Source organism: Corvus kubaryi, unplaced genomic scaffold (genome assembly GCF_017639235.1).
Source record: "Corvus kubaryi isolate FWS band 111438036 unplaced genomic scaffold, C.kubaryi_AGA036_p1.0 78, whole genome shotgun sequence".
NCBI lineage: Eukaryota > Metazoa > Chordata > Aves > Passeriformes > Corvidae > Corvus > Corvus kubaryi.
The window spans coordinates 8,010,900-8,034,998 of NW_024582065.1; the positions used below are offsets into that span (position 1 = coordinate 8,010,900).

Here is a 24,099-nt window from a genome sequence, read left to right on the forward strand (position 1 = left end):
CCTGTCCCAATCTCTGGCACCTGAGCAACCCAGACCCCCCTTCATCCACAGCTGTGCCCCCCAGCACACCAAGATCTGCTGCCAGAGATCCCCTCAACCCAACGCTCTGGTGGCGGCTTTTCCCACAGCTTCCTGCTGCCCCCACAGCAGCTCGGGATGCAACTCTTCCCACACCGCTGCTGAGCCCCACCAAAGCCTGTCAGATCTGCTCTGGGACAGTGCCCCAAAGGTCCCCAAGCATCACGGCAGGTATTTCTGTGCTGGCCAAGTCATGGCAGATCCCTCAGCAATTCCATAGTCACCCAAACACAGGTGAAACGTCCGCTCCAAAGGGAGCTTCACCCACCAAACCAAACCACAGACACTCATGAGCCACCCAAAGAGCCAAACCTTGTCCCTGTGTCAGACCAGTTTCTCTCACAGCTGGTGTCCCCACGGCACTGACCTGCCTTTGGTTCCCCTCCTCTCCTCCAGGCTCAGCTTCTTGCAGACCTGACCCGATGCAGGACAGAGCGTCAGGCTCAAGGGCTGCTCACTCCGGCTTTGTCCAGCCCTCCAAGGGTTCAGCACGTTGGGACCTGCAGGCAGGACCCAGTGGTGGATGGACCCTGACGGGTCTGGTACAGCCGATCCAGCTCGGGAGCTGCTGCCTGGAAGCGTCTGGTGAGCGCCCAGGTCAGGGACGAGCGAGGACGGCGGCAGGTTCAGGGATAACACAGCAGCGCTCACTGTCACCCGCTCAGAGTGCGCTGCCTCAGCATTTAAATGTGTCCACCACGATTTCACCTGATTTCAGGGAGGACACAACCTGGACATGAAGCGACCTGACCACGTCCCACAGAGACAGAGCTGGGACAGGATGCAGCAATCAGTCCCTAGGACCAAGTTCTACCCTGTGGACAGTCCTTGGCAATCTGTGCCCTTGTCTGAGCGGGCTCTTATCTGCCCCGGGCTTGGCAGTTATCCATTCCCACACATCCATGCCCACGTGCCCTGCCCTATCTGCCTCTCCCCCTGTGAACCAGACATGTCACCGCTCCTTACCTCTGCTCTTTTCAAGGCAGCCGACCTCAAAATCTCCAGGCAGGAGCAGGGCTGGTGCTGCTGGTGACCACCAGTGCCAGGAGCACCTTATCCAGGGCTGTCTGTCAGTCCCCTGCACACGGCTTTTCTTTATCCTGCACCACCCCACACCTCACCCCGGAGAACTCACCGTGGGGGCTGCACCTCTGGCACGGCCACAACCCCAAACCCCAAAAACATCAGGCACTGAACTTCCCCACCTCACCTGGAGAAAGGCACCAAGGGGGAGGTTTGCAGAGAAGCAAGCGGGGGTGGAGGAGAGGAGTGGAAAGAAATCCCTGGCTGAAATCCACAGCCTGTTTTACCAGGAGGTGAAATGCCTGGAGAATCGTCCCTGGGCTCCAGAGCGGGGCTGTCCCTGTCCCCAGCCACCAGCTCCTCGGCTGGAGTCGCCACTCCTCGTCAGCTTCAGAGGCAGCAGAGCTGTAAAACTCGCCTGGTCTTTGCTGAGGACACCACTTCCCTTCCCGTGCCAATCCTCGGGCGCTGCTGCCACGCTCCCCCCGCGATGCAGGGCTGGTGACAGACACCCCGTGTCCCCCTGTGGGCACGGCCAGGCTCAGGGACCCACCGCCCACCCTCGGCACGCTCTGCTGTGAGACACGGCACACCCGGAGCAGCCTGAGCACCGCTGCAGCTGCAAAAATATTAATAATAAAAAGTTCACACCGGAGCTACCTGAAAACTTTAAATCCCCGAGCACACACGGCACATCCCGGCCTGAGTGAATCCTCTGCGTCTCCGTATCCACCTCCTCCTCCTGCTCCTCCCGATCCAGCCTCTCATTTCAGAGAAAGAAAGAAACACAAACAAACCCCGAGTTTGCCTCACTGACCTCAGCAGCCAGCTCTTCCCCGGCTCCGGCTCTCACATGTCCGCGGGCAGGAGCGCTGCCGGCGCTGGATGCTCCAGCTGCCCGAGGCTCTCGCAGCCCCGCCGAGCGGGATTCGTGCGGAGCGGGATTCGTGCGGAGCGATGTGCAGAACGTCGCCGGCTCCAGTGACCCGCTGGGTGCGAGCTGAGGCTTAAAGCGACAGCCCCGCTGCCACCTCCTCCCAGAGCCACTCCGTGCCCTGGCACGGTGCGGGGGGGGCTCCGGAGAAGGCTCCTCTCTCCCTCACCTCGCTGCCACGATCCTCCTGCTATTAGATGATGCTCTTAAACACACAGTGCAGCTACGTGAATATTTAGCTTTCCTTCCACCTCCTCACCTCCCACCCGCCACACTCACTTTACCTTAAAAATAGATTGGGATCGATTCTCCCAAACTACATCTGCAAACACACTCGGCTCCGCAGGCACAGGCACCACGGCAGCAAACGCTCTGTGCACACACAGACACAATCTGAGCGTTTGGATTTAAAGCACCAAAATACTGAAGGACCATTTTTAGCTCCTGATAGTCCTCCTGCTCCTCATATTATTAGATATGTGTGGTTTTTTTGTCTTATTGCAAGAGCTGAGGCTGCTGAGCCATAAGCAATCTCTTGATTTAAATGTAACACTGCTCGACAGAGGGAAATTTCTAATTGCAAAAGGGTTTTAAACAGGGAAAGATGGAAATGCCACGCAGCAGCCAAAGAGCTGTTCTTACCTCACGTTTGTGAAATGGGGCACTGGGAAGAAAAGCACTTTTCCAAAGGGGCAAAATGGGGATAGAGCCCCGCTGGCACTCTCGGCTCTCTGTCCACACTTGTCCTTCATTCTCATTTTTCACTACAAAAGTAGGAAATTGCTTTAACCTGAACAGAAAATGCAGCTTTGGGGAACTGCCCATGCTATTCCACACCAGTAAATTCATTTCCAGGAGTCACATAGTAATTTCCAGAGAAAGATGGAAACTGTGTGGGACCTGAGACCAGGACTCCTGGCTCGGTACCTGGCCCCAACTAAAGAGGGAAAGAAGGGTGGAGGGAGGGCAGGGCACAGCCACAGCTCCTGTGAGCTCAACACCACTGCTGCAGCCCCATTCCCACTGGGGCTGAGATCAGGGGATCCATGGATAGAGAGGGGCAACAGGGGAATGAACCAGGATGGGGACTCTACCCCGATCTGAAGAGCTGGGTTGCCTTGGGAGAGCTCTGCAAGGGGGAATCTGCAGCTGGTATGGGGGGAAATGCAGAAAATGGGTGTAACAGAGGGGCAGAGCCCACACACACGAGGTCGGTGCTTGGAACAACACAAGGAAATGACATTTTCCCTCTGAGTTTAGGATGCAGCAAAGGAGAACGAGTGAGACATCTGTGATCTGCAGAGACACCACCTACAACGTCAGGTTGGAGCTCAGGGAGCTGAGCGTGTCCTGGGCACACGTGTGCCCTGCACTGTGCTGTGCCCAGCCCCTGGCACAGCCCATCCACACCCTGCCCAGGCCCAGGACGTGCACACACTTCCCTTGGAGCATGAAATTATCACCCTCACTTGGACTGTTTTCAAAGATTTTTCTCCCTTTAAACAACTCGCCCACTCATCCCTATAAACGCCAGTGCTAAAAGCTGGTTCTGTTGTTAAGATTTCAAATAACTCGGGTTTTATTGTTCCAAACAAAATCAAAATAACTCACCTACGCTCCCTCCTTCCGTAACAGAGTCAGTGCTGACCTGTTGGGACCGTGCCCTGCTGCCACACACGGCTCAAACCCAGGCCTGTGGCTCAGCAGCAGGTGACAACCTCATTGCTGATTGCATTTAGAGGGAGCCTTGGGGGTGTCTGGCTCAAGTGTTACTGACACCTCTGCTGCTTGCAGTGCTGAGCTGACTGTCTGGAAGCCACTGCCACCGTGACCAGATTGGGCCACTTTGTGCCACAACCACATTAATACACTTTTTCCTCAGCTACACAACAAGCTGTCCTGAAATCACAGGTCAGTCCAGCCCTTACTGCTGAGACCAGTGGGAATTACTTCTGGTTTCTCTTCTGTGTATTCCAACGGTCCTCTGCAGTTAATGTAGCAACTTTTCCACATGGATTTTGACAGCTTTTACCATGCCAGGCTGGGTTTCCCTGTCACTGGTTAACAGAAACACACCAGCCTGGATTTAGCACCTGGAGCTTCTTTTACTAACCAAGGACACAAGGTAGAAGCATTCTCATTCCAGGTCAGTCTCTGCAATCTGTGCAGAGGATGAGTGGTTCTAGAGGTCAATCTGACCTATCAAAAACCTGGGGATTCCCTTAAACACCAAAACTGGGAGTGAACCTGAACTACTGCTTGAAATAACTCCAGTTGGAGGTGGATGACAACAAGCAGCGAGTTTGTGGGGTGTAGCTCTCACCCAGGGCTGTGGTACCTGGCTGTGCACACCAACACACACCCAAGCAGCAAAACACAGGATTTTGGCTACAACTCATTGCAGTGATTTACTCTGCACTTGGAGAGGGGTGAAACCAGGACCATGCTCAGCCGTGGAGTCTCAGCTGAGCAGCACTAATTTGCTAAACTGAAATAACTACGGTGCTTGAAAGGGTATAACCCATATTCCTGATTAATTAGCACAAGGTTAATATATAGAACACTTCCTCTATCTACCTCCCCACTCCAAGCCCCATGGAGCAGGGCAGGTGAGCTCCTCTCGGGTGATGGAGACAATCCAACTCTCCAGCTGCAGAGATGCCCTGCTCCCCCCAGCCCCTGCACCTCACACTGGAACCTCCTGACAGTTTGCTTTGAAAACGCTTTGCAAAAAAAGCCTGCTCGTCTCTGGATTGCCAAAATTGTGCTGCTTTCTTGAATCAGACTTTTATTTAGACACCTACTTGCTCTGAGCACAGCGATGTTTTACAAAGGAGCTGAGCAGATGCAGCACCTTCCCCAGGGGTGGTGGGGATGGGGGAAGTTGGTCGTGGAGCTGTGCACACCCATCCACATCAGCACCCATAACACATCCAGCCTGCACATAAACACCCCTGGCTCAGCGAACGCCCAGATCTTAATTATTATTTACTCACACGCCAGTAATGCCTGAAGGCCGCGTTCGAGATCAAGGTCTTGTTGTGCAAGGCGCCCCACAAAACACGAAATCCTGGCCCTGCTGGGGCAGGGAGGCTTCCTGGGGCTGGTACCTGTGGGTTTGCCACTGCAGCGATGGTCAGACACAGCCCTGCTCAGTAGAGTTGAAACAGGCAAGACAAAAATCACATGCAAAGGCAGGAGCAGCTTCTCCTATCAGCTAAAAGCATCTCCTGCTCTGGTACCTGCTGCTGCAAAGGGCAGGATGAAACTACACCCTGTTTGGGGTTTGCGCCACATGACAGTGCCCAGAGATCACTGGGATTCAAGTGGCTTTAGGTACAGGCAAAGAATCCTGCTGGGACTTTCCTGCAGGTCCCAGGGGAGTGGCACCTCCTGCACCCAGGCACACGCAGCGCCTCGCTCTGCTGGCTCTGTTGGGGCTGCATCGACTGCTCATCCATGAGCACTGCAGGGAGCCGGAACTTCCCCTGTGGCACAGACAGCACGATCCAGGATGGAAAAGTTGGATCCCTGGGATGGTTTGGGGCCCTGCTCTAATTGCACATCTCCCCAAGGGAGCCTCTCCAGCCACCCCTGCACACGGAGCACTTCACTGGGCTCAGCTCTGCCAGGGCTTCTGGGGCCACACAGGGAATGGGAAGGAGCCGGGGGCTCTGAAAAACCATTATTTGGGCTTTTTCAGATTAATTGGTGTTAACTGCCTTGGGAGGCTTAAAAATAGCTCTGCTAATGGGAAATGTGGACGCTGAAGGTGAGGTGTGAGCAGAGGCCACGTTAACCTGACACAGGCTGTGCCCAGCCTGCAGCCAGTGCCAAAACCAGGGACACCTTCTGTCCAGCTGGGAATTGCTGCCTGCACCTCTAACCCTGACCCCCCCTCAGCTGCCTTCACACTCATCTGGGGACAGGGGGAACCTTCCTGCTGCCACAGCAGGTTTTATCAGGAGAGCTCCCAGACACAGCCCTTGAACCTCCCTGTGATTTATGGATTCCCATCCTTCTCCTGCAGCCATGGAGGATCCTCAGCCAGCTCCCAGGGGGCCTCAGTTTCCCACACCCTAAGAACAGATGCAAGGACAGCTCAGAGAGACCCCAAAGCCTCTGCTCACCCCAAGGTCATCCTAAATCCAGAGGAGAGGACTGCACTGGATGGGACAGTGTCTATCCAAAAGCAGTGGGTTAAGGAACAACCTGTCCCCCGAGAGGTCAGTGCCTCCTTGAACCCTCCTCCCTGACCACAAACTCCACGGATGGAGCTGCCTGGTGCCAGCAAAGGTTGCAGGGTGGCCTCTGGGCAGGATGCCCCAGTGGCTGCTCTCTGGGGGTGATTTGGCCTCCCCAAAGCTGGGCAGTAACAGACAAAACCTAAACTTGCCCCAGGGCTGTGCTGTGTTTGTGTCCTCTGGGGGAGCCTCCAGCTCTGCCCAGCAGCTGCAAACAGCCATGATCAAAGATAAAGCTCAGACAAAACTGGTCTGGTTATACAGCTCTGTCCTTCAGTGAAACCCAGAAAACATCACATTAGCATGCATTTCCTGGTTTGAAATACCATTTACATAAAGAGAAACACAAGTTATCGGTACAGAAAGGACTCTCTGTGTAGCCCCAGCAAGCACAGACCACGATCCTTTCCCAGCACAGGGATCCATCCATGCCAGATCCCTCCAGCCACAGCTGGGAGCTCGGGGATGGTTGTGCAGGAAAATCAAACACAGCTCTGAGAGTCACCAGAGGCCCCCTTGTCATCTGGTGCCACCCCAGCTCCAGGGATTTAAGCCCAGTTTGGCTGATTTACATCCAAAGAGAACCTGGGCTATGATATTTTCTAAGCTCTTCTGCCATGTGAAGTTTAATAAATGCCACAGGCCAGAACTGTGAAGGTACAAAGTGCCCCAGGCACGGCAGAGACCCGAGAAAGGAATGAAAAGTTCCAGATTTTGAGAGAATCAAACATTTGGAGGTTTATTGCTCTGGGTTTGGCTTCAATTCATCGTTTTTTTTTCCAGTGCTGTTCTCTTTAAAGTGACAGTTTCTAGGAAATGGTGAGTGTAACATCTCTTTTACTGTCTCATCCCACTTGATGGCTGACAGTTTGCCGGGAGAAAAGGTTGTGCAAGGAGGAAAGCAGACCTCAATTACGGCTTCAAAGTGCCAATAACTGCAAACTCAGTTACAGTGAGCCAAGAGGAGAAGAATGGATTGGCAGAGCTTGGTTTGTCACCTCCAGCCCAGGTCACAGACCTTCAGGCCTCCAACACGAGTCTGCTGGGTGACCTTGGACAAGCAGCTCAGCTTTTACCTCCTTCCTAGAGCAGATTCCTCTGGTAAGAGGCTTTTTCTTACAGTTTTCTACCTCCAGAGCCAGCCTCCACCCGTAGCCAGTTAAGGATGGAATACGGAGTCCTTCCTACATTCCCCTGACCCTCATCCTGAGGGATCTGAGAAACATCCAGACCCTGGGTGCCCTTGGTGTCAGCCCTGCAGATCCCAGGCTGGGACACCCTCCCACACACGGCACAGCCCTTGGGTTCTTTTCCCTGCGTGTGGCTGACGCACAGGCACGGGCTTGTACAAATCCTGCCTCCATCTCCCTTCCACACGGCACAGCTTCGATCCACAGCCTGACCTCAGCCTGGGAGCAGGGAAAACAAAGGAAAACACAGAAAGAGGGTGTGCAGGCAACAGAAATAGCCCAAAGACAGGGAGCTCGGGGTCACTGATCCCTGCAGCCCCTACAGACACTGCCCTGCCAATACCAGCCCTGTCCTAGGGAGCACATGGAAGTTTCCTGCCTTCTCAGGAAGGGTCATTCCTGGGTTCAATCCCTTGGATCTGCCCCTCAGGAAGGGTCATTCCCAAGTTCAATCCCCCAGGCACGACACTCACCTGCAGCAGAGGCAACTCTGCCCAGCTCTGCCCTGCCTCCCTCTCACTCACACAGGCTCATTGGATAATTACAGAGAAAACCAAGGCAAATCCCAATTTTAGTGCCATTATAAAACAGAGAGGGGGAATTCATTACCTGGCAGCTGTTAATATTCAAGGAAGAAACTGATAATTTGCCTCTGAGGCAACGAATGCAGCAGAGGCAGCACAAGCCAGAAAATGCTGCTGCCTCCCCCCACCTTCACCGTGCAGCCACTTTTTGCAGAGGTTTTCTAGCCCCACATTCATTTCCCTGCCTCCCATGCCAGCACCGAAGTCCCAGTGAAGAATTACTGTCAGGGCTCTGCAGAACTCCCGAGAGCCTTGGCTCTGGCTCTGCTGCACCTCCAGATTTGGGAGAGCAGTTCTTACACCTCTCCTGGCTCGTGCAGCATGAGTGCAACCTGAGCCAGAGAGCAGGAGCTAAAGAAGGACTGTGCACCTCAACAAAGAGACTCAGAGAGAAAGACAGGTCAGACAATTTAAGATGACTCTGGGGACACAACCAGATCCCTGACTGCTTCTCCCGACAGCCCAAATCCCTGGAAGAGCCTCCTCATACCTGTCAGGCTCGAGATCTCCAGGTTTTCCTGCACATCCTGCCTCCACAGCTAGGAAACAGCACAGCCTCCCTGCCCCGAGCACTTTGGAAGGTCCCAACAGGAAGATAAAGCACTCCAAGAACAAGCTACGGCTCAGTGTTTACCTGCTCACTTCCAAGAGGACTGACACCACCACAGCAGCCTCCAGGTGTCATAGGAACAGTCTTAAATTTAGCAGCAGCTGCCTTTCCTCTCTCCCTGGCTCCGGCTGCTCCCTTCCTCTCCACTCCCCAGCTCTCAGAGCACGTTTACACCAGAAAGTCTGACCAGCACTAATGGCATAATTATACCCCTGCAGCTGAGCAAACATGGAGGCTGTGGGATAAAGGAGGGTGTGATTTGCACTGCCCTTGTGTTGTGGGAGATGAAGCAGGGACCAACCTGACGTTAAAAGAGAGGGAAGATGCACCACAGAGCAGCAAAGGCTGCCTGGTGTAAACCCCACGTTCCAGCTCCTGAGGGAATTGAGGAAGTGTCAATCTCCTCTCAAACAAGACGAGGTGACCAGGGAAATGACACTGTGGGGCCAGAAACCACCAAGGCTGACACATCCTTGCACCCCAGCCCATTCTGCAGTTCCCAGTGAAGTCACAGGGGATGGATGGAGACACCTGACAGCCAAGAGCTGCCTGGACAGCCCCTGGTTCAGCAAGGACAGGCAGGATCCTCCAGCTCTGCTCCCTGCCACCGCCCCCAGGGCTGACCCTCAGAGGGTCAACCACGAGCATCCTGCAACCCAACAATCCCCCAGGAACTCCTGAGACACAAAACCATCAGAAGAACTCTGGCAAACTGCCTCTGGGGCGGGGTCGTATGACCTACAAAAAAATTCCCTTCTTTTACGGTTGCTTCTCACTGTAATCATAAAAAAGGCCTTATAAAAACATTTGTCCCAGGGAATGTTTGGTGATGCAGAGTGCTTGAAAATTGTGGTGTCTAAATACATCAGCAACCCTGCAAGTCGTCACTGCAATCAGACACAGCTCCTCTTTCCCTTGACTATAAATGGGCTTGGCTGAGGACAGATCTGGAGAGTGACTAATCACTCCCTGGGAAGGGGAGAGCCCAGAGGATCAGGACCATTTCCAGAGTGAAGAAGGGGCAGTCAATAACTAACTCATGTAAGCACAAGTTAACTATTGGGAGACAGCAAATGTTAGTTCAGACAGAAGATGTTAATTACAAAGCCTAAGAAGCCGAATTCACCCTAATCTTGTCAAGATAGAGGGAACAAGGATCATCTGAGAGACCACTGAATCATTCCTCAAAGGCCTACACATGCCCAGGGAGAAAGGTGAAAAGTTCATGAGAGGATGACTACTGGTCTTCATCAGAGAAGACCCCCGAGGAAGAGGAGAGGTCTTCCTCAGCGCGACCACCAGGACACACAGCGCATGTGTGGCCCATATGCTAATGACTTCCGAGAAATAATTTGTATAACCACACCTGTCCCAAGGAATGTGATGAATATTCATAATTTAACCCATCATACTGTGTTGTAGAGAGCACCAGGTGTGTGTGTTTGGAGGAGCGACCCCCACACACCGAATAAAGCAAATACCCACTTCTCTGCCTGTCTCTGCAGTGTCTCCTGGCCCTGCTGTGGGGTGATTCAAGAGCACAGATCCAGAGAGGAGTGGGTTTGAGCCTTACCCCCCTCCGTGAGTTTTGCTCCAGCTGTTGGACCTTGACACAATAAAGGGTTTTAGCCCTTGAACCCTGGCTCATGCTCAGTCCCATTGACCTCAAATATTTCAGCTCAGTGCTGACCTTAAACACAGAATTGGGGCAGGTCCCCAGGAAGTCTCTTCCAGAATACACAGCCCCTTTCTTCCATGGGCCTCTCCTTTTTGCACAGAGGAGGGTGAGAGACACAATCTCTCATATTTTTGAAGTGTTAGAAAAATCCCATCCTTCCAGTAACCTTCTAATAACCCCCTAAAACACATCTGCTACCAAGTCAATCCTGAGCTGGAGCGTTCTGACCTTCAGCACAGTGGAGAGAGGGGTTAAATTTATGAGCAAGCCTTTGATGTCTGCAAGTTTCATGTAGTACAAAACCTGTGCTTTGATGTTCCTTTTAAAAGAGAGGAAACTCGGAAGGTGTGCACTGCATGAGTCCCAGGGAGGGATTTGGAGGGACTTGGATCTGGCTGCCCACAACTGCAGCACAGAGATGGAGCTCTTAACACAGCCACTTTTGCTCAGGGCTCTGCTGCAACAGAGCAAAAACGTGGCCAGAAGCATCTCACCCTCACCAGCTTCTCCCAGACCAAACCCACCTTTGCTGTGGAGAGCCAGGCACTCACAGCTCCAGGGGAGCTGCACACCTGGCCTCACAGGTGAGCAGGACCCTGTCCTTGCTCATCCTCCAACCCTGGCAGGGCTGGTCCTTCTCCTCCCAGCAACCACCAGCCACGGCTGGGAAATTCCCCCATTTCAGGGGGCCCTGGGAAGGGTAAGGAAGCCCCTTTCTGCCCCAGCAGGGTCAGGAGCCTCCTGCATGAGCATCACGTTCAACACCAGCCTCTTGCACAGCAGTGGCAGGAAGGGCTGAGGCACAGGGGGGACCTGCCACGCTCTCCTACCTTCCGCAGCACCTGGGCCATGGCTTCTCCCATCCATCCCAGCATCCCCACGGCTTTTCCCGCAGGCTGAGCCCTCCTCTCAGGGCCCGACAGAGCTGCCAGAAGGGACAGGCTCCTCTCCATCCCCTGCTCGCTTCACTTTTTCCTGCCTCCCCTCCCCTCCGCCGCCTCCTCCCATGGGGAGTTTCCCAGCAGCTCGGTAATTAGCAGCATCATCACCAATGCTAATAACAACCACCACGGCTCCTGCCATCCACAGCTCAAACAACTTTACAGCCATCATCACGCCTCTGTAACCTCCCCGGGGGAGGCAGGCAAGCAGCATTACCCCATCACACGATGGGGAAGAGGGAGGTAAACAACAGGCAGGGGATGGGTGCTGAATCCAGGAGCTCTGACTCAGGCACCTTCACCTCCAGGACCTCCCCATCCCGGGAGCTGCCCGGCTGCAGAAGCCCCTTGGGATGGAGGTCAGGGGCTGTGCTGACAGCAGGACTCGTCCAGAGGTTACATCACTGGACCTGGGAGTCCTGGGATGAGTTTTTCCCCTGCACACAGCCTGGGTTCTCCTCTGCCATGGGACAGCAGAGATTGTGGCACCCCAGAAAAGCACCTCAGATCAACCTTTAGAGCTCACCTCTAATTAAGGACTCATGGTTTGCCAATGGATTAAAGACAATTTTTGCTTTTTCCCTCACAAAATGAGGGATCTGGGAGAATTGTTGTCTGAACAGCCTGACCAGGAAGAGCTTCTCTCCCATTTGGGTGGGGTTTGCTACCTTTGATTACAAAGGCTCCCACGGATGGAACTGCAGCTTTTCAACTCCCCTGCAAGAGCAGAACACAGTGGGGCTGCTTTGCTCTTGGCAAAACCCACAGGATGACGCTGACTTTAAACATTCTGAGGTCTGGCCCGTGCTGCAGAGTGAGCCTGGCAAAGCTGGGAGCACCACCACAGCAGAACTCCCCTGAAGCGACCCCACCGTGTCCCCCACGGCCACCACAGAGCCCTCTGGCCACTCCCCAAGCCCCACACGCGCTGCCAAGAGGTGACCAGTGGCTGGCAAAGGCCCACAGGGCCTTTTTTAGACCCAGTCCATGGATCCACAGCTACACTCCTAAAGAATGCTTTTCCCAGCTCTTGATGGAGCATGGCTTTTGTTTGGTCTCCAGCTGAATGTCTGAGTTAAAAATACAAGGCTATTTCTGGCAGAAGTGGGGTTTTTTTCTGCTTTTGTATTGCCTTGTGTGCCCCCATGCTGCTGTCTCCTCTCTGGCTCAGATGAGCTCTGTTTTCCTTCCCAGTGATCATGTTTGCACCGGTGAGCTGTAGGAAATGTTTTTCCCAGCAGACCATTTCCACAAGCACTGTTGGGGATGAAGAATGAGCTCAGAGAAGTCTAAAAAAAACCCCAGTCGGTGTAAAAATTCGGTCTCCAGTGGCCAGAGAACCGAAAACAGGAATGTCTGTGGTAAAACAGGGATGTGTCCACACACTCATGCACACAGGTACAGCAGGATCTGTTCTCCCCATGATCCACAGACGAGGAACAAAGGACTCAGAGCTAGAAACACCTTCGAGCATCCCCACTCCACAACCAGGCTTCATCCCAAGCTCTGCAGCTCCGACTCTTTCTTACCCAGCATGAAAATATTTAATTTCGCTTTTCTTAAATGCCAAGGAAAAAAAATAGGCCTGTCTTTTCTGGCTTGGATTTATTCCATCTGGAATCACTGCATGATCACAGAACTGTGATAGTGTGTTAGAGACTTAGTGTAAAGCAAAAACCTAAATACTTCCAAGCACCCATGAGATCATTGATCCTTCCCTTACGCTTCGTCTCTCCTGGCAACAAGCTGAGGATTTGGGGCTTCTCACTTGAGATCACTGAGTTCAAACACCTTCAAGCCCCCTCCCACGATCCAGAAATGTGCCATCATTGTGGGTGTGAGCCCTGTGTTCCAGGGCTTGGAACAAACCCAGCACAGCTGCAGGAAAGCTCCCCAGTATTTGTGTTTGCCATGTGTCACAACAAGCATCAACACAACCGGAAGGGAATGGCCCAAAACCAGCAGAACTGTCCGGTTAAAAACAGCAAAAGGCACCTGGGGAGCTTCCCAGGACATGGATCCTCACCATCCTCCAGGGAGCCAAGCACAGACTGATCAGAGCTCCCCAGCACAGGACCAGTAACCTGGAAATCACCAACATCAGGGCCAGCTCCTGCTCTTGAGGAAATGAGTTTCAGCTGTGCTGCTTCCAAAGAAAAGCTCCTGGAGGATGAATGCTACCATCTCTGATGAACTCTAAGAGCCCACTCTGCACATTGACCATCAGTGTGATCAGAACATGAGGTGGAACATCTACACTTGGCAAAGACAACCAGCACTTTTGGTCACTCACCAAAGACCTGGGAAGGCTCTGGTTTTTGAAGGCACCAATCCCACTCCCCACGAACGACAGGAGCTGATCAAATCAGCTCCACAAGGCACCCAAACTGCTGTGCTTTTCTGGAATTCAGGGTATCACATCCTGACAGGCCTAAACTCAGCTGAGTTCAGCTCCAGACTCCTGTCCCTCAGAGAAGGTTATAAACATCACCACTAAGGGCCAATCCCTCACCGACCAGTTTGTGATGGAGACTGGTACCACTGCTCTGCTGAAAGGACAGTGATGCTGAGGCTCAAAGAGGCAAAAGGATTTGCCCAGAGCTGCCCCCAGAGCCAACAAACAGAGCAGAGCTACAAGCAGACTCTGTTTTCCAGCCCAAAGGCCCCACTGCCACCCACACAACAGGCTGGAAATGAGGTAAAAACAAACACGAGGAACTCAGCACTGGAGATAAAAACCATCTTCCTACCGACTGTGGCACCTGGACTCGGACTTCCCCAGCATCCAGAGGGGATGCACTGGATCCCTGGGATTTCCTCTCTGAGCTGGACTGGTGCTCCCGGTATTTCTTTGTTCTCACAGGTAACGACAAGAACTCCTTTCCTGAGATCTTCAGCTCTCGCACGTGGTGGCTGTCCCCGTTCTGGTCCTTGGGAAAGCAAGAAACAGTCACTGCAGCAAGTGCCTGTCTCAGGTTTTAGTGGAGCTCTGTTGGCTCCTACCCACAGACAGGAGAGGCACAGCAGCACAGCTCATGTGGGGCTTGTGCTCAGAGCTCCCACAAACACAGAAATACAGGACTGTCACCCCAGGTGTGGGGAAAGGGAGGTGACAGGGATTCCAAACAGGAATAGTGAGAATAAGGAAGGAGAGATTGGTTTCCCTGCATGCTGTTGATGGCATCAGTGCAGCCAGGCCAGTGCCCACACCTTAAAAAGCGGCCACATGAACATAAATCAGATCTAGAAAGTGCCTTGCAGTGCCTTGGTTGGAGCCCTTGCACTGCTCAGTGCACGACAACAGGAGAGATGACTCAATTACAGGCTGTAAGCACCTTCAGGGTGAAAGCCAGCATGTGAGAAAGAGGTTTTAGTCTGGTACACAAAGGAATAAACAAGAGGCTGGGAGATAAAACCAGAGGAGCTCAGATGAAGGAGTAAGAGGCTGGAGAGAGCAGGATGAGCAGGGAGCAGCGTTCCTGAAAGGTGCTGAAGCTTCAGAACTCAGGTGGGCATTCCCTGTGCCCCAACACACAACTCTGTGCAGAGGCACTGGACAGGAGCTCCTGGAAGTGTGGTAACGGGGGCTTTGCTGGCTTTGAAGGCATTTCTGGCAGAGACAACACTGAGAGGATGCTGGAGAGATCACAGTTCACTCCACGGATTTACTCCTTACAACCTCCTCACTTGCACCACAGCACAAAGCAAAGGAGCCTCTCCCAGGGCTGTAACCCCCTGCTCCTGAGAGCCACAGCAGCACAGAGAAGAGGAATTGCATCCAGAGCACTCTCTGAAGGAGAGTGAACTCACACTCTGCCAAGGACCACTGCAGGGGGAACAGGAGTGCTCACACCTGACCCTACAGCTCCTGCTTGCTCCATCCTCCCCATGAAACCCCTGAAATCCAGAACCCTGCCTGAACTATCGAGTGGTGTTCAGCTTTTACAGCAAAGAGCAGGAAACCAACAGCATTAGCAGTAAGTCACACATCAGCAAAGCCCCTGGCCAGCCCTCGGGGCTGTGCTGCTCTGATGAGGACACACGAGCCAATGTCCCCTGACCCTGGGCACTGCTGTCCCTGCCATCGACACCCCAGAGATGGAGTCACGTTGGTGAGAGCAGGCAAGAGCCAAAACAGCCAAGGGGCACTGGGAGAATTGATAAAAATACATTAGGACATTCAGAATTTATTTTCCAAAGAGAGTTAATTCAGGGAGGAGCTTTTGCCTGGCCTTCCCAGTGTTTACTGGGATTTTTAGGCACCTAAATGGTCTCTCCAGCCTGAGGTTGTTTCCCTGTCTGCACCCACCTGCAGCTTGGGTGAGCTTTTCCTCTCTGTGACAGTTCTGGGAAATGTTCCCCAGGACACTCAGCAGAGCTGTGCCTGGAAAGCACTGGGAGAACATGAATGATTTGTGCCAAAACCATCCCAAAAAGGCAGAATGGCTGCAGGCCTGGCCACCTCCTCTGGGAAGGGGCACGGCTGAGCCCTCGGCAGCACCAGCAGGATTTTCTGGGAGACTGAAATGATCCCTGTAGCTGGAAGGGCTCAGTGCCTCCCAGCTGCTGCCAGAACAGCCCTGGGGACACGGAGGAAACGCTGATCTGCTCAGATCTGACATTCCCAGCAGCAAAGCAATCCTTGGAGCCCCTGCAACAAACCCTCTGCCTCCTGCAGTGCTCCTTCTCCCGTGTCTGCCCTCTCTGTCACTCCACCAGGCTGACAGGACACCAGGAGCTGCCACAGCCACCCAGGGGCTGAACAGCTCACGATGATCCTTCCAATAAAGGGCTGCTTTTTCAAAAAAAGCCCAGAAGTGGCTTTTCAGCTTTGAGTGTTAAGTGCCTTTTTAGTCAGACCAGCTGTTCCTTTCCTCCAAGCTCTCTAGAAACCCTCTTTGGTTAATCCCATTGACTCCAATGATATCTGCTAATTGCATATTTCCCTACAAATGAAGCCAGTCAACAACAAACCAACTGGAATCTGTGTACAGATTCCCACTGACAATCTCTGAGGCCAGACATCTTTGCTTACCTTCTCAGAAGGGAACTTGAGGAGGTCTAAGCTGTCCATGCTGTTCCTCTGGAGTTTCTTTGGCCTGGCTCCTACAAAACAACACATTCACATCAGGGGGGTGTCACCAACAGCACAAATGTCACTCAGAGAGAACCCAAACCACTAAAAGTCAAAGGGATGAGATGTTGGCCTTGAGATTCACTTGTGGGGGTTTTTTCCTATTGTTTTGGGTCTTTTTAAAGCACTGCCACAGGGCTGTGTGAGGCTGTGGCTATCGAGCTGCAGCCAGGTCACACCACAACCCCGATCTCAGACAAGGTCTCTGGAATTCAGGAGTTACAAACCTCACCCTAAACCACAAAAGTCATGGGACTGGCATTAAGAAAAATTGTAACAAATAGACAATTTCATGCATCTGTGGATTTGTTGCTTTATCATCGTGTTTTTAACTGAAAGAATGCTTCTGGGACTCAACTTTAAGCTTTTCTCTATAGCCACAGAGGCTGGAAAACTAAGTGAAGGAGCAGTATTTTCTAACTATCACAAGCCCAGCCTTAAGGGGAGCAAAATCTTGCCTTGAACCTGACAGAGGAATCAAAACTTGGCAGGATTTATGATATTCATTTGAGATTTCATAAGATTTTGATGTCTGATTCCAACAACAACAGAGTGGGTGAAACACAGCTCAGCTGTGACTCCTGGTTTCCAAACCCTCTTTACCTCCACAGTCTCCCTTCAACCTGCCTCCAGCTGCTCTTGCCTTGCTGACGAACACCCAGGATGTACAAAATGGCCCTGGGATGCTTTCACCACATCTGGGAAAGCTTCTGCCCTTCCCTGATCATTCCTGAAGGCTCAGTTTAGCTGATCCCCACGTGACACCCCACTCCAGCAACACCCCGCAGGGCAGAGACCAAAACTCTCCACTCAAGGTCCTGTGACAGCTTCCAAGCTTGAGGGGAAATCCTGGGGGAGGAATGATGCCCACGCTGAGCCCTGAGAACGGAAACCACGAGCTTTGTGTGGCTCCTGCAGCAGCAAACTCCCCGAAGCCCACCATCCCCAGCTCCCACCAACCCAGCAGCACCAGTGCCCCTTACCCCTCCGGGCTCAGGGGGCCCCAGAGCTGCTCACTGCACAAACTTAACAGAGAGAAGGCACAAAATTCACAAATCCAGGCTGGCTGAAAGCAGAGCATGGGGATTAAATGGAGAAAGGCTGCAGGGATTCCTGCACCAGCACACTGCCAGCTCAGCCAGGGCTCCAGATGCCACCACAGCTGTATCCAAACTGCACCAGCTCCAAGGACAGCACCGCTTTGAAAAGCTCAGCTTCACAAGAGACAAGCTCAGATCAGCTGGGACATCACCAAAGGTCATGAACACACATCACAGCTCGGTCATAAGGAACCTGAAGTTTATGTCTGTGCCCCTCACCACCCTGAAGGGATTTACTGCTCGCAGCCATAAAGACTCAAATCAGCAAAACATTTCTGCACATTTCTGCCTCTCTACTCCAAAAGGCACATTAGCACCAGCTTCATTTTAAGGTGATTCATTACCAGGCTTTGAGTTCAGGGGACTGACATCAGGGCTGGAGGTGGAGAACAGACACTGATGTGAACACACAGGAGAGCGAGGAACGCACGTCACGAGGAGCAGTCGGCATTTCCACCAAACTCTACCCCTTCCACACAAAGCCAGGGGCCCAGCTGGCAGCAGCTCTGAACATGTACATTGGAAAAGGCCTCAAAGATCTCAAATCCAACCGATTCCCACCCTGTCAACCAGCCCAGAGCACTGAGTGCCATATCCAGTCATTCCTTGAACCCCTCCAGGGGTGGTGACTCCCTGGGCAGCCCCTTCTAATGCCCAACAACCCTATTCCTGAAGAAAATTCCTATTACTCCACCACATTCCCACCATCCTCAGCACGGAGGAGGCGGCTGTGAGACGGGTGAAGGATTTTGGGTGCTGCCACGTCGCTCAGGCAGGAGCTCAGCAAGGGGAAGGCAGCGCTGGGTTGTTCCCAGTGGCTCCCAGTTACGCCCTATGGCCACTGCTAGAGCTGCCTGTGGCTTCCCTCAGAATAACCTACAGCAGCAAGGTGGGTGTGGAGTAAAAATCACCTCCACACACCTGAGCAGAGGCACATTTGGGTCTCAGAGGCGAGGCCAGCCCCTGGAAGCGAGTGTGCGTCACGGCCCCGTTTAACAGCCACTTCCAGGAAAGCAAGAAAGCAGCAAAGTGTGCCCAGTTAGATAAACACACACCATTCCCAGCTGTCCAAAGAGTCATTAATTACACACCTCTGTCCTCAGGTGCTTTTGTGCGTTCCCAGAGCGCTGAATCGCTGGCCAGCAGCCATTAATCTCCGAGCTGAGAAAACCTGCCCGGTGCTAATTTAATACACACAGGCAGCTGAGCCTAGCCCAGCAGAACAAGTCGTCTTTTTCTCCTGCTCTGATGCTGGTGCCTGTCTAGGACTGTGTGGGGTTTACACACAGTTGAGCTGAGAGAGGAAGGAGTTCAGAGTTACAAAAAAACTTCATCCAACTCAGCTGTTTCTTCCAGAAATCCCAGCCAGTGCTGGGGCCAAACACCGTCCTCACTCACCACCACTAAAACAAGCAGCAAGAAGAATTTAGAGGGTCCCTATCACTCAGGGCGACCAGAAACTGGATCCACACCAGCAGCAGCCCCCACCAGATGTGTGGGAGCTTCTCCCCTTCTCATCCCACACATCCTCATCCACTTTCCAGGAGAGCAGAGCTTTCCATACTCACAAGTGTCCCACGACAGGAGTCCCGCTAACTTTCTGTCTCCATTCCCTCAGATGGCTCCAGATGCAACTTTCAGCCTCCTCCAACTTATTTTTCCCAGAAATACCTGCAGCACCACTTAATGCTCAGCCAAAGTTGAACTCTGCCTCCTTCTCCCCAGTGCTGATCCACAGCAGCAGCAGCAGCCGGGGCTGGGAAGGATTGAGCAGCTGAAAACCCAGGTCTGTTCCTCTGGAAGGCTTTTCCCCCTCTCTCCAGCATTTATTGGCATGTTTAACCAAGCCTGCTGCAGAGTAACGGAAAACCTCAGGGGCCTTTCTAAATGCTCTCTCTGTCTTGGAGGTTTACTGAGGTCTCGAAGAGAGCAAGCTGAAACCTTCTTGTGAACATCAGCTGAGCAACGCTCCTGACTGGCTGCATTCATGCCCTGTTTTCCTGCAGCTCCTGGGATGTTGCTCTGTTCACTGCTCAGGGGTGTTGTTCCTTTTTTAAATATTTTTTTTCAAAATCTCTTCCTCCTTCCCTCCCCACCTAGGATCTCCCCAGCAGCACCACAAACCAAGGGGATTTTTAAAAATTTTTTTTCAACTTTTTGCTTTTGCAGTTTGGTTGCTGAGGCGAGTTTAACGGTTTTCACGTTCTTGTATTTATTCTGCAGCCACAGAGAGCACAAGGAAGTTTTATCAAAGATGGGGATGGGATGATCTCGTGGAAAGGAGCACCCAGGGCAAGATGGGCAGAGCTTTGCTCCTCCATGGGTAGGCTCCATCTCCAAGAGATTGCAGCTGACAAGATCGAGCTGAACATGTGTAGCAGCGACTCAGGGAGCTCTGGCAGGAGCTCTCATCAAGCTGACATGTGCTTTGATAACTCCCAGCTCTGCCCCCTCTCCCGCAGCTGCCGCCTCCCTCCCGCTTCGAGCCGGAGCAGCGGAGCAGGGCCCCCCCCACCCCAGACAGAGAGCCAGTTCTGGATTTGCAGCTGGGAACACACTGTATCCCTCAGGGGGGCTGTGCCAGAGCAGGCAGAATTCAACCTGACAGGGGACTCCATGGAAGACCAACAGGGAAAGGCTGTGGAGCCAACATCAGCCCCCGCTGCCCGCAGCGCTCCTGGGCGAGCTGCACACACAGCGCTCTGCTCCCCACAAAGCACAGGCTGGGCACCCCAAACAACACAACAAATCCAGCATCAGGGCTTGCTGTACTCTCACAAAAAGGTCATTTCCCCCTGTACCTGCATTAACCAAGACACTGATTTGGCCTTTGGGTGAGTTCTCGCAGCCCCGGACATCGCCTCCCCCCTCTGTACAGACCCAAACCTTGATTCTGGCAGACAACTCTAAATATTGCTCAATATCATTAAGTCAGAGCAGCCAGACAGTTGTTTGGGGTGGAATGCTGGTCTGGAAACCCTTCCCAGCTCCGAAGTGACAGTGGAGAGAGATACGGTCCAGCGCTCCCAGTGCTCACGGAGCATCTCAAATCATGCGCTGCCGACACCTAATCAGGGAAGCTCTGTCAGGCTCGTGCTCCATTATTACAGCAAAGCTCTTAAAGAGGAAAGGGGGAGGGGGAAAGCAAGCACAGCGGCAGGAAAAGAAAGAAGGGGGAAAAAAAAAAAAAGCAGCCTCCAGTAGGACAAGCATCTCATTTAAGGCTTTAATTAGTCTTCAAACACATAATGGGTTCTGGCATTATAAATCCACTTGACCTCTATTATTGTCAGCACTCGCCTGATAAATGGTGGCATTTGTTTTCCCAGTTGCTACTGGGATAGAACAATACTTTTCTCTAAACAGAGAAAGCAAATAATATCAGTTATTTACGATGACTGGGCCATAAAATGCCGGTGCTAAGCTGTTGTGTGCCCATCCATGGGAAGGAGCATCTGCTTTTACCCCCATCCCGCAGGCAGGAAAGGACCAGGGAATCCCAACAGCTCTGGGTCCTTCTTTGTCAGAGGGTACAGAACTGGGAACCACAAGGACAAGGAATAATCCCTGTTCTGCTGGGAGGACTGGGCTCCAGCACTGAGCTGTATCCACTGGAACACAGAGCACAAGCAAATCTCAACCTCCCAAAAGACCCCGAGCACAACAAAACCCTGCACCAGAACAAGAATCCTGCAGTTTTCTCCTCTGTGGCAAAACCGTTCCTCTGAAAAAGCTGCACACAATATGTGGCAATAAAGAGAAGTTCCTTTTGCATCAAGGTGCTCGTCTGGCTGATCTGGCAGAAGATGCTCTGTGTTCGTGTCGCCCGAGTTCTGCATCTCCACAATCCAGCCTGACAGCTGAGCAACGGGCCGAAAATAACAGAAATAACAGCAACGCTGCACATCTACACAGCACCCAGAGCCCTGGGGCGTCTGCTGACTGCACTCAGGGTGAGCAGCTGCCACAGAGGCTCCTCAGATGGGCAGAGGGAATGAGGAGACACTGCACCACAGGCCAAAGAGCCCTCACATTCACATGGAAGAAGTACAACCTGGAAAAGCATCCTCCTCGGAGGCAGAAATGGCACAAGGGAGCTACTTTTTTTCTGATTTCTTATTTGTTTCCCCCAGTGAGGGCAAACTCAACATAGGAAAGCTGCAGTCTTGGAATAGAAGGTGATCTTATTTGTAGCCTTACAACTCTGAGTAATTGCTGTGGTGTTGGGCACACCTTTGATTTCAGTTTTCCCCCAAATGTGCAACAGGCATCAGCTTTTCTCTAACCAAGGCTTATTTGCAAATAAAGCATCAGCAATTTGGGTCAAAGAACGAAATATTGAGAGGGGGTATTTGCAGAAAACAGAGCACTCAGCCATGAAACACTTCACAAATACAAGCCCTGGAGGCTGTGGGAAGGTTGGGCCACATCAGGCACAGCCTCCTCTAACCACAACCCCCCCCAGGCAATCATCTGCTTCAGAGAGGAACAGTTGTGGGGACAGAAGGATCTTTTGGGAGATAAACTGAACTGGGTGGAGCAGGCTGGGAGGAGGCTTATAACCTCAGGGCTGATTCGAGAGCAGGGTGATGGACTTGGCAGCAACACCTGGCCTGCTTCTAAGGGCAGGATTTTCTCTGCCAGGACACAGCAGAGTCTCATGACCTCCCACCATCCATTATCAGCCCGTGTTGAACAAGCAGAGATCAAACTCAGAGTTTAGCTAGGAAGTGACACACAATAATTAACGGGGGCCACATCTCCAGCAGCCAGACAAGCCCAAGGACGCGATTTTGTCCTCCAGACTGATTCAGAGAGGGCAGAGAAGGAGCAACCACGTGTCAGCTTAGCAGCCATCAAACACCCACAGTAAAATCCTCTGAAAAAGAGGGGGAATGTACTTGATCCCTCCCCCTGGATGCCGCTGTGATCAGCCAGCAGCTCACAGCAGCTCCTGGAATACGCTGCCCACGCTGGACTGGGATCCTGGGCTCTGCCAGGTGTTTTTGCTAAGCCAAGGTTGGCTGTCCATGGGCTTGTCCCTGCCAGGGAAGGAGGATGGTCCTGAGGTCACTCAAGAGATTACAGAGACTCTGCTGAGGGCCTGGCCTTGTCCTGCTCAGAGAAGTGCCAAAGCACACCGTGGTCATCCATACAGAAACTTCTAAAAGAGAAAAGGTTATTCTAGCTGGGCAAGAAAGAGAGCTTCCTTCTTCTCTCTTCTTGCTCTGAGCTGCATGAGAAGCACAGCAAGCAGAGGAATCTTGATCCTAATGGCAATGCTGTGCTGTTGGACAGAGCAGCATCACAGCCATGGCATTTCCTACACAGCAGCTACCAAGGGAAACTCTCTGGGGAAGGTGCACTCGGGAACCAGACAGCACAGCAGAGCTGGGAGTGCTGCTGGAGTCTGGAACTGCAGCCAAAGGGAACTTCAGGCTTCCCAGAACCACCCATTTCCAAAAAGTTCTCCCTCCCCACAACAAGAGATTGAATCTTGATTGAATGGATGGCTTTGCCACAAGCCACTTTGTGCCTTCTCTGCCACAGGCTTCAAGAATTGGCCTCTTCCTCATCCTCTTTTCCAGCACTTGCCACCTCCCCCAGCATCAAGATAAAACAAATTTCAGTAGCACAACATCATCTTCTCCAGTCCTGGAGCATTTCCTCTGCTGTGAGCCAAGAACTCCTGCTGGATTTTACACAGATGCTGGGAAGGAGGCTCATGCACACAGCAAGATGAGAGAGGAACAATAAATACTTGGGAAGAGTATTTTAAAACTTCCTAAAGCCAATACTGGGGCAGTCTGAAGTGAGTGCTAAATCACTGAGTTTAAAATCCAAATGACTCAGAGGTTTATCCCCCCCATCAGTGCTAGAATGATTTAACAGCTGAGGTTACTCAGGTTTAGAAAAAAACTCATTCTAAACAAGAGACATCTTTTAGAAGTCCTAAACCTTCACTCCAGGACCCCCCTGTGGAAGCAGCTCTCCCGTCCTTCCTGCCCTGCTCCCTGAAGGACCACCACAGTCAGGTCTTTTGGACACCTTCCTGCAGGCACATGGGAATATTTGCCCCAGCTCTCCCTCTGAGCACCTGCTGGAGCACAACAAAGCTCCAGACCACCAACCCTACCTTCCATTTGGCCAAAAACCGCTCAGCCTCTCCAGCATCTCATCCATCACCCCCCTGTGTCAGCAGGTACAATTAACCAGCAGAGCCTCGGGCTTTCATTTTCAGAATGAAAAAAAGGCTGACCTGCAGCCCATCAGCTCCTGGGAAAAATCAAATAGAGCTGAGGATATTTAATATTAAGCACTTGCAATTGCTGCACTTACTCAGTGTGACTGGTAAGGACAGGGCAGGTTCCACGCTGGGGATGTGACCCCGACTCGCCTGCCCAGGGAAAGGAAAATGCTCCCCAGACAGTGAAATCACAGCCTGAGAGAGCAGGGCTGGCCCACTGTCAGCAAGATGCTGCTCTCACACGGCCACATCTCTCAGCTGACAGTTTTCTGCAGGAAGATTGAACCAACTACAGGGAAGGAACATCCCTGTCCCTGGGCAGCATCCAGGCACAGG

The 24,099-nt window shown here is 52.5% G+C and overlaps 1 protein-coding gene across 8 annotated transcripts in view; it reads right to left on the minus strand.

Annotated features, from left to right (window-relative positions):
- Window positions 1-24,099, minus strand: part of GPSM1 (G protein signaling modulator 1) — a 66,871-nt gene that overhangs the window by 8,114 nt on the left and 34,658 nt on the right. For 2 of the 8 annotated variants that reach the window (XM_042052646.1, XM_042052645.1), the window contains exons 10-11: window positions 16,318-16,388; window positions 14,033-14,212 (exon numbers count right to left, since the gene is read on the minus strand). In XM_042052646.1, coding sequence (XP_041908580.1) covers window positions 14,033-14,212; window positions 16,318-16,388 — 251 coding nt within the window. Of the gene's footprint in view, window positions 1-445; window positions 1,017-1,761; window positions 1,889-1,918; window positions 2,188-8,687; window positions 9,397-11,171; window positions 11,280-14,032; window positions 14,213-16,317; window positions 16,389-19,084; window positions 19,300-24,099 lie in introns of those variants that run through there. The other 6 variants (XM_042052647.1, XM_042052648.1, XM_042052649.1 and 3 more) reach the window with 6 other exon arrangements.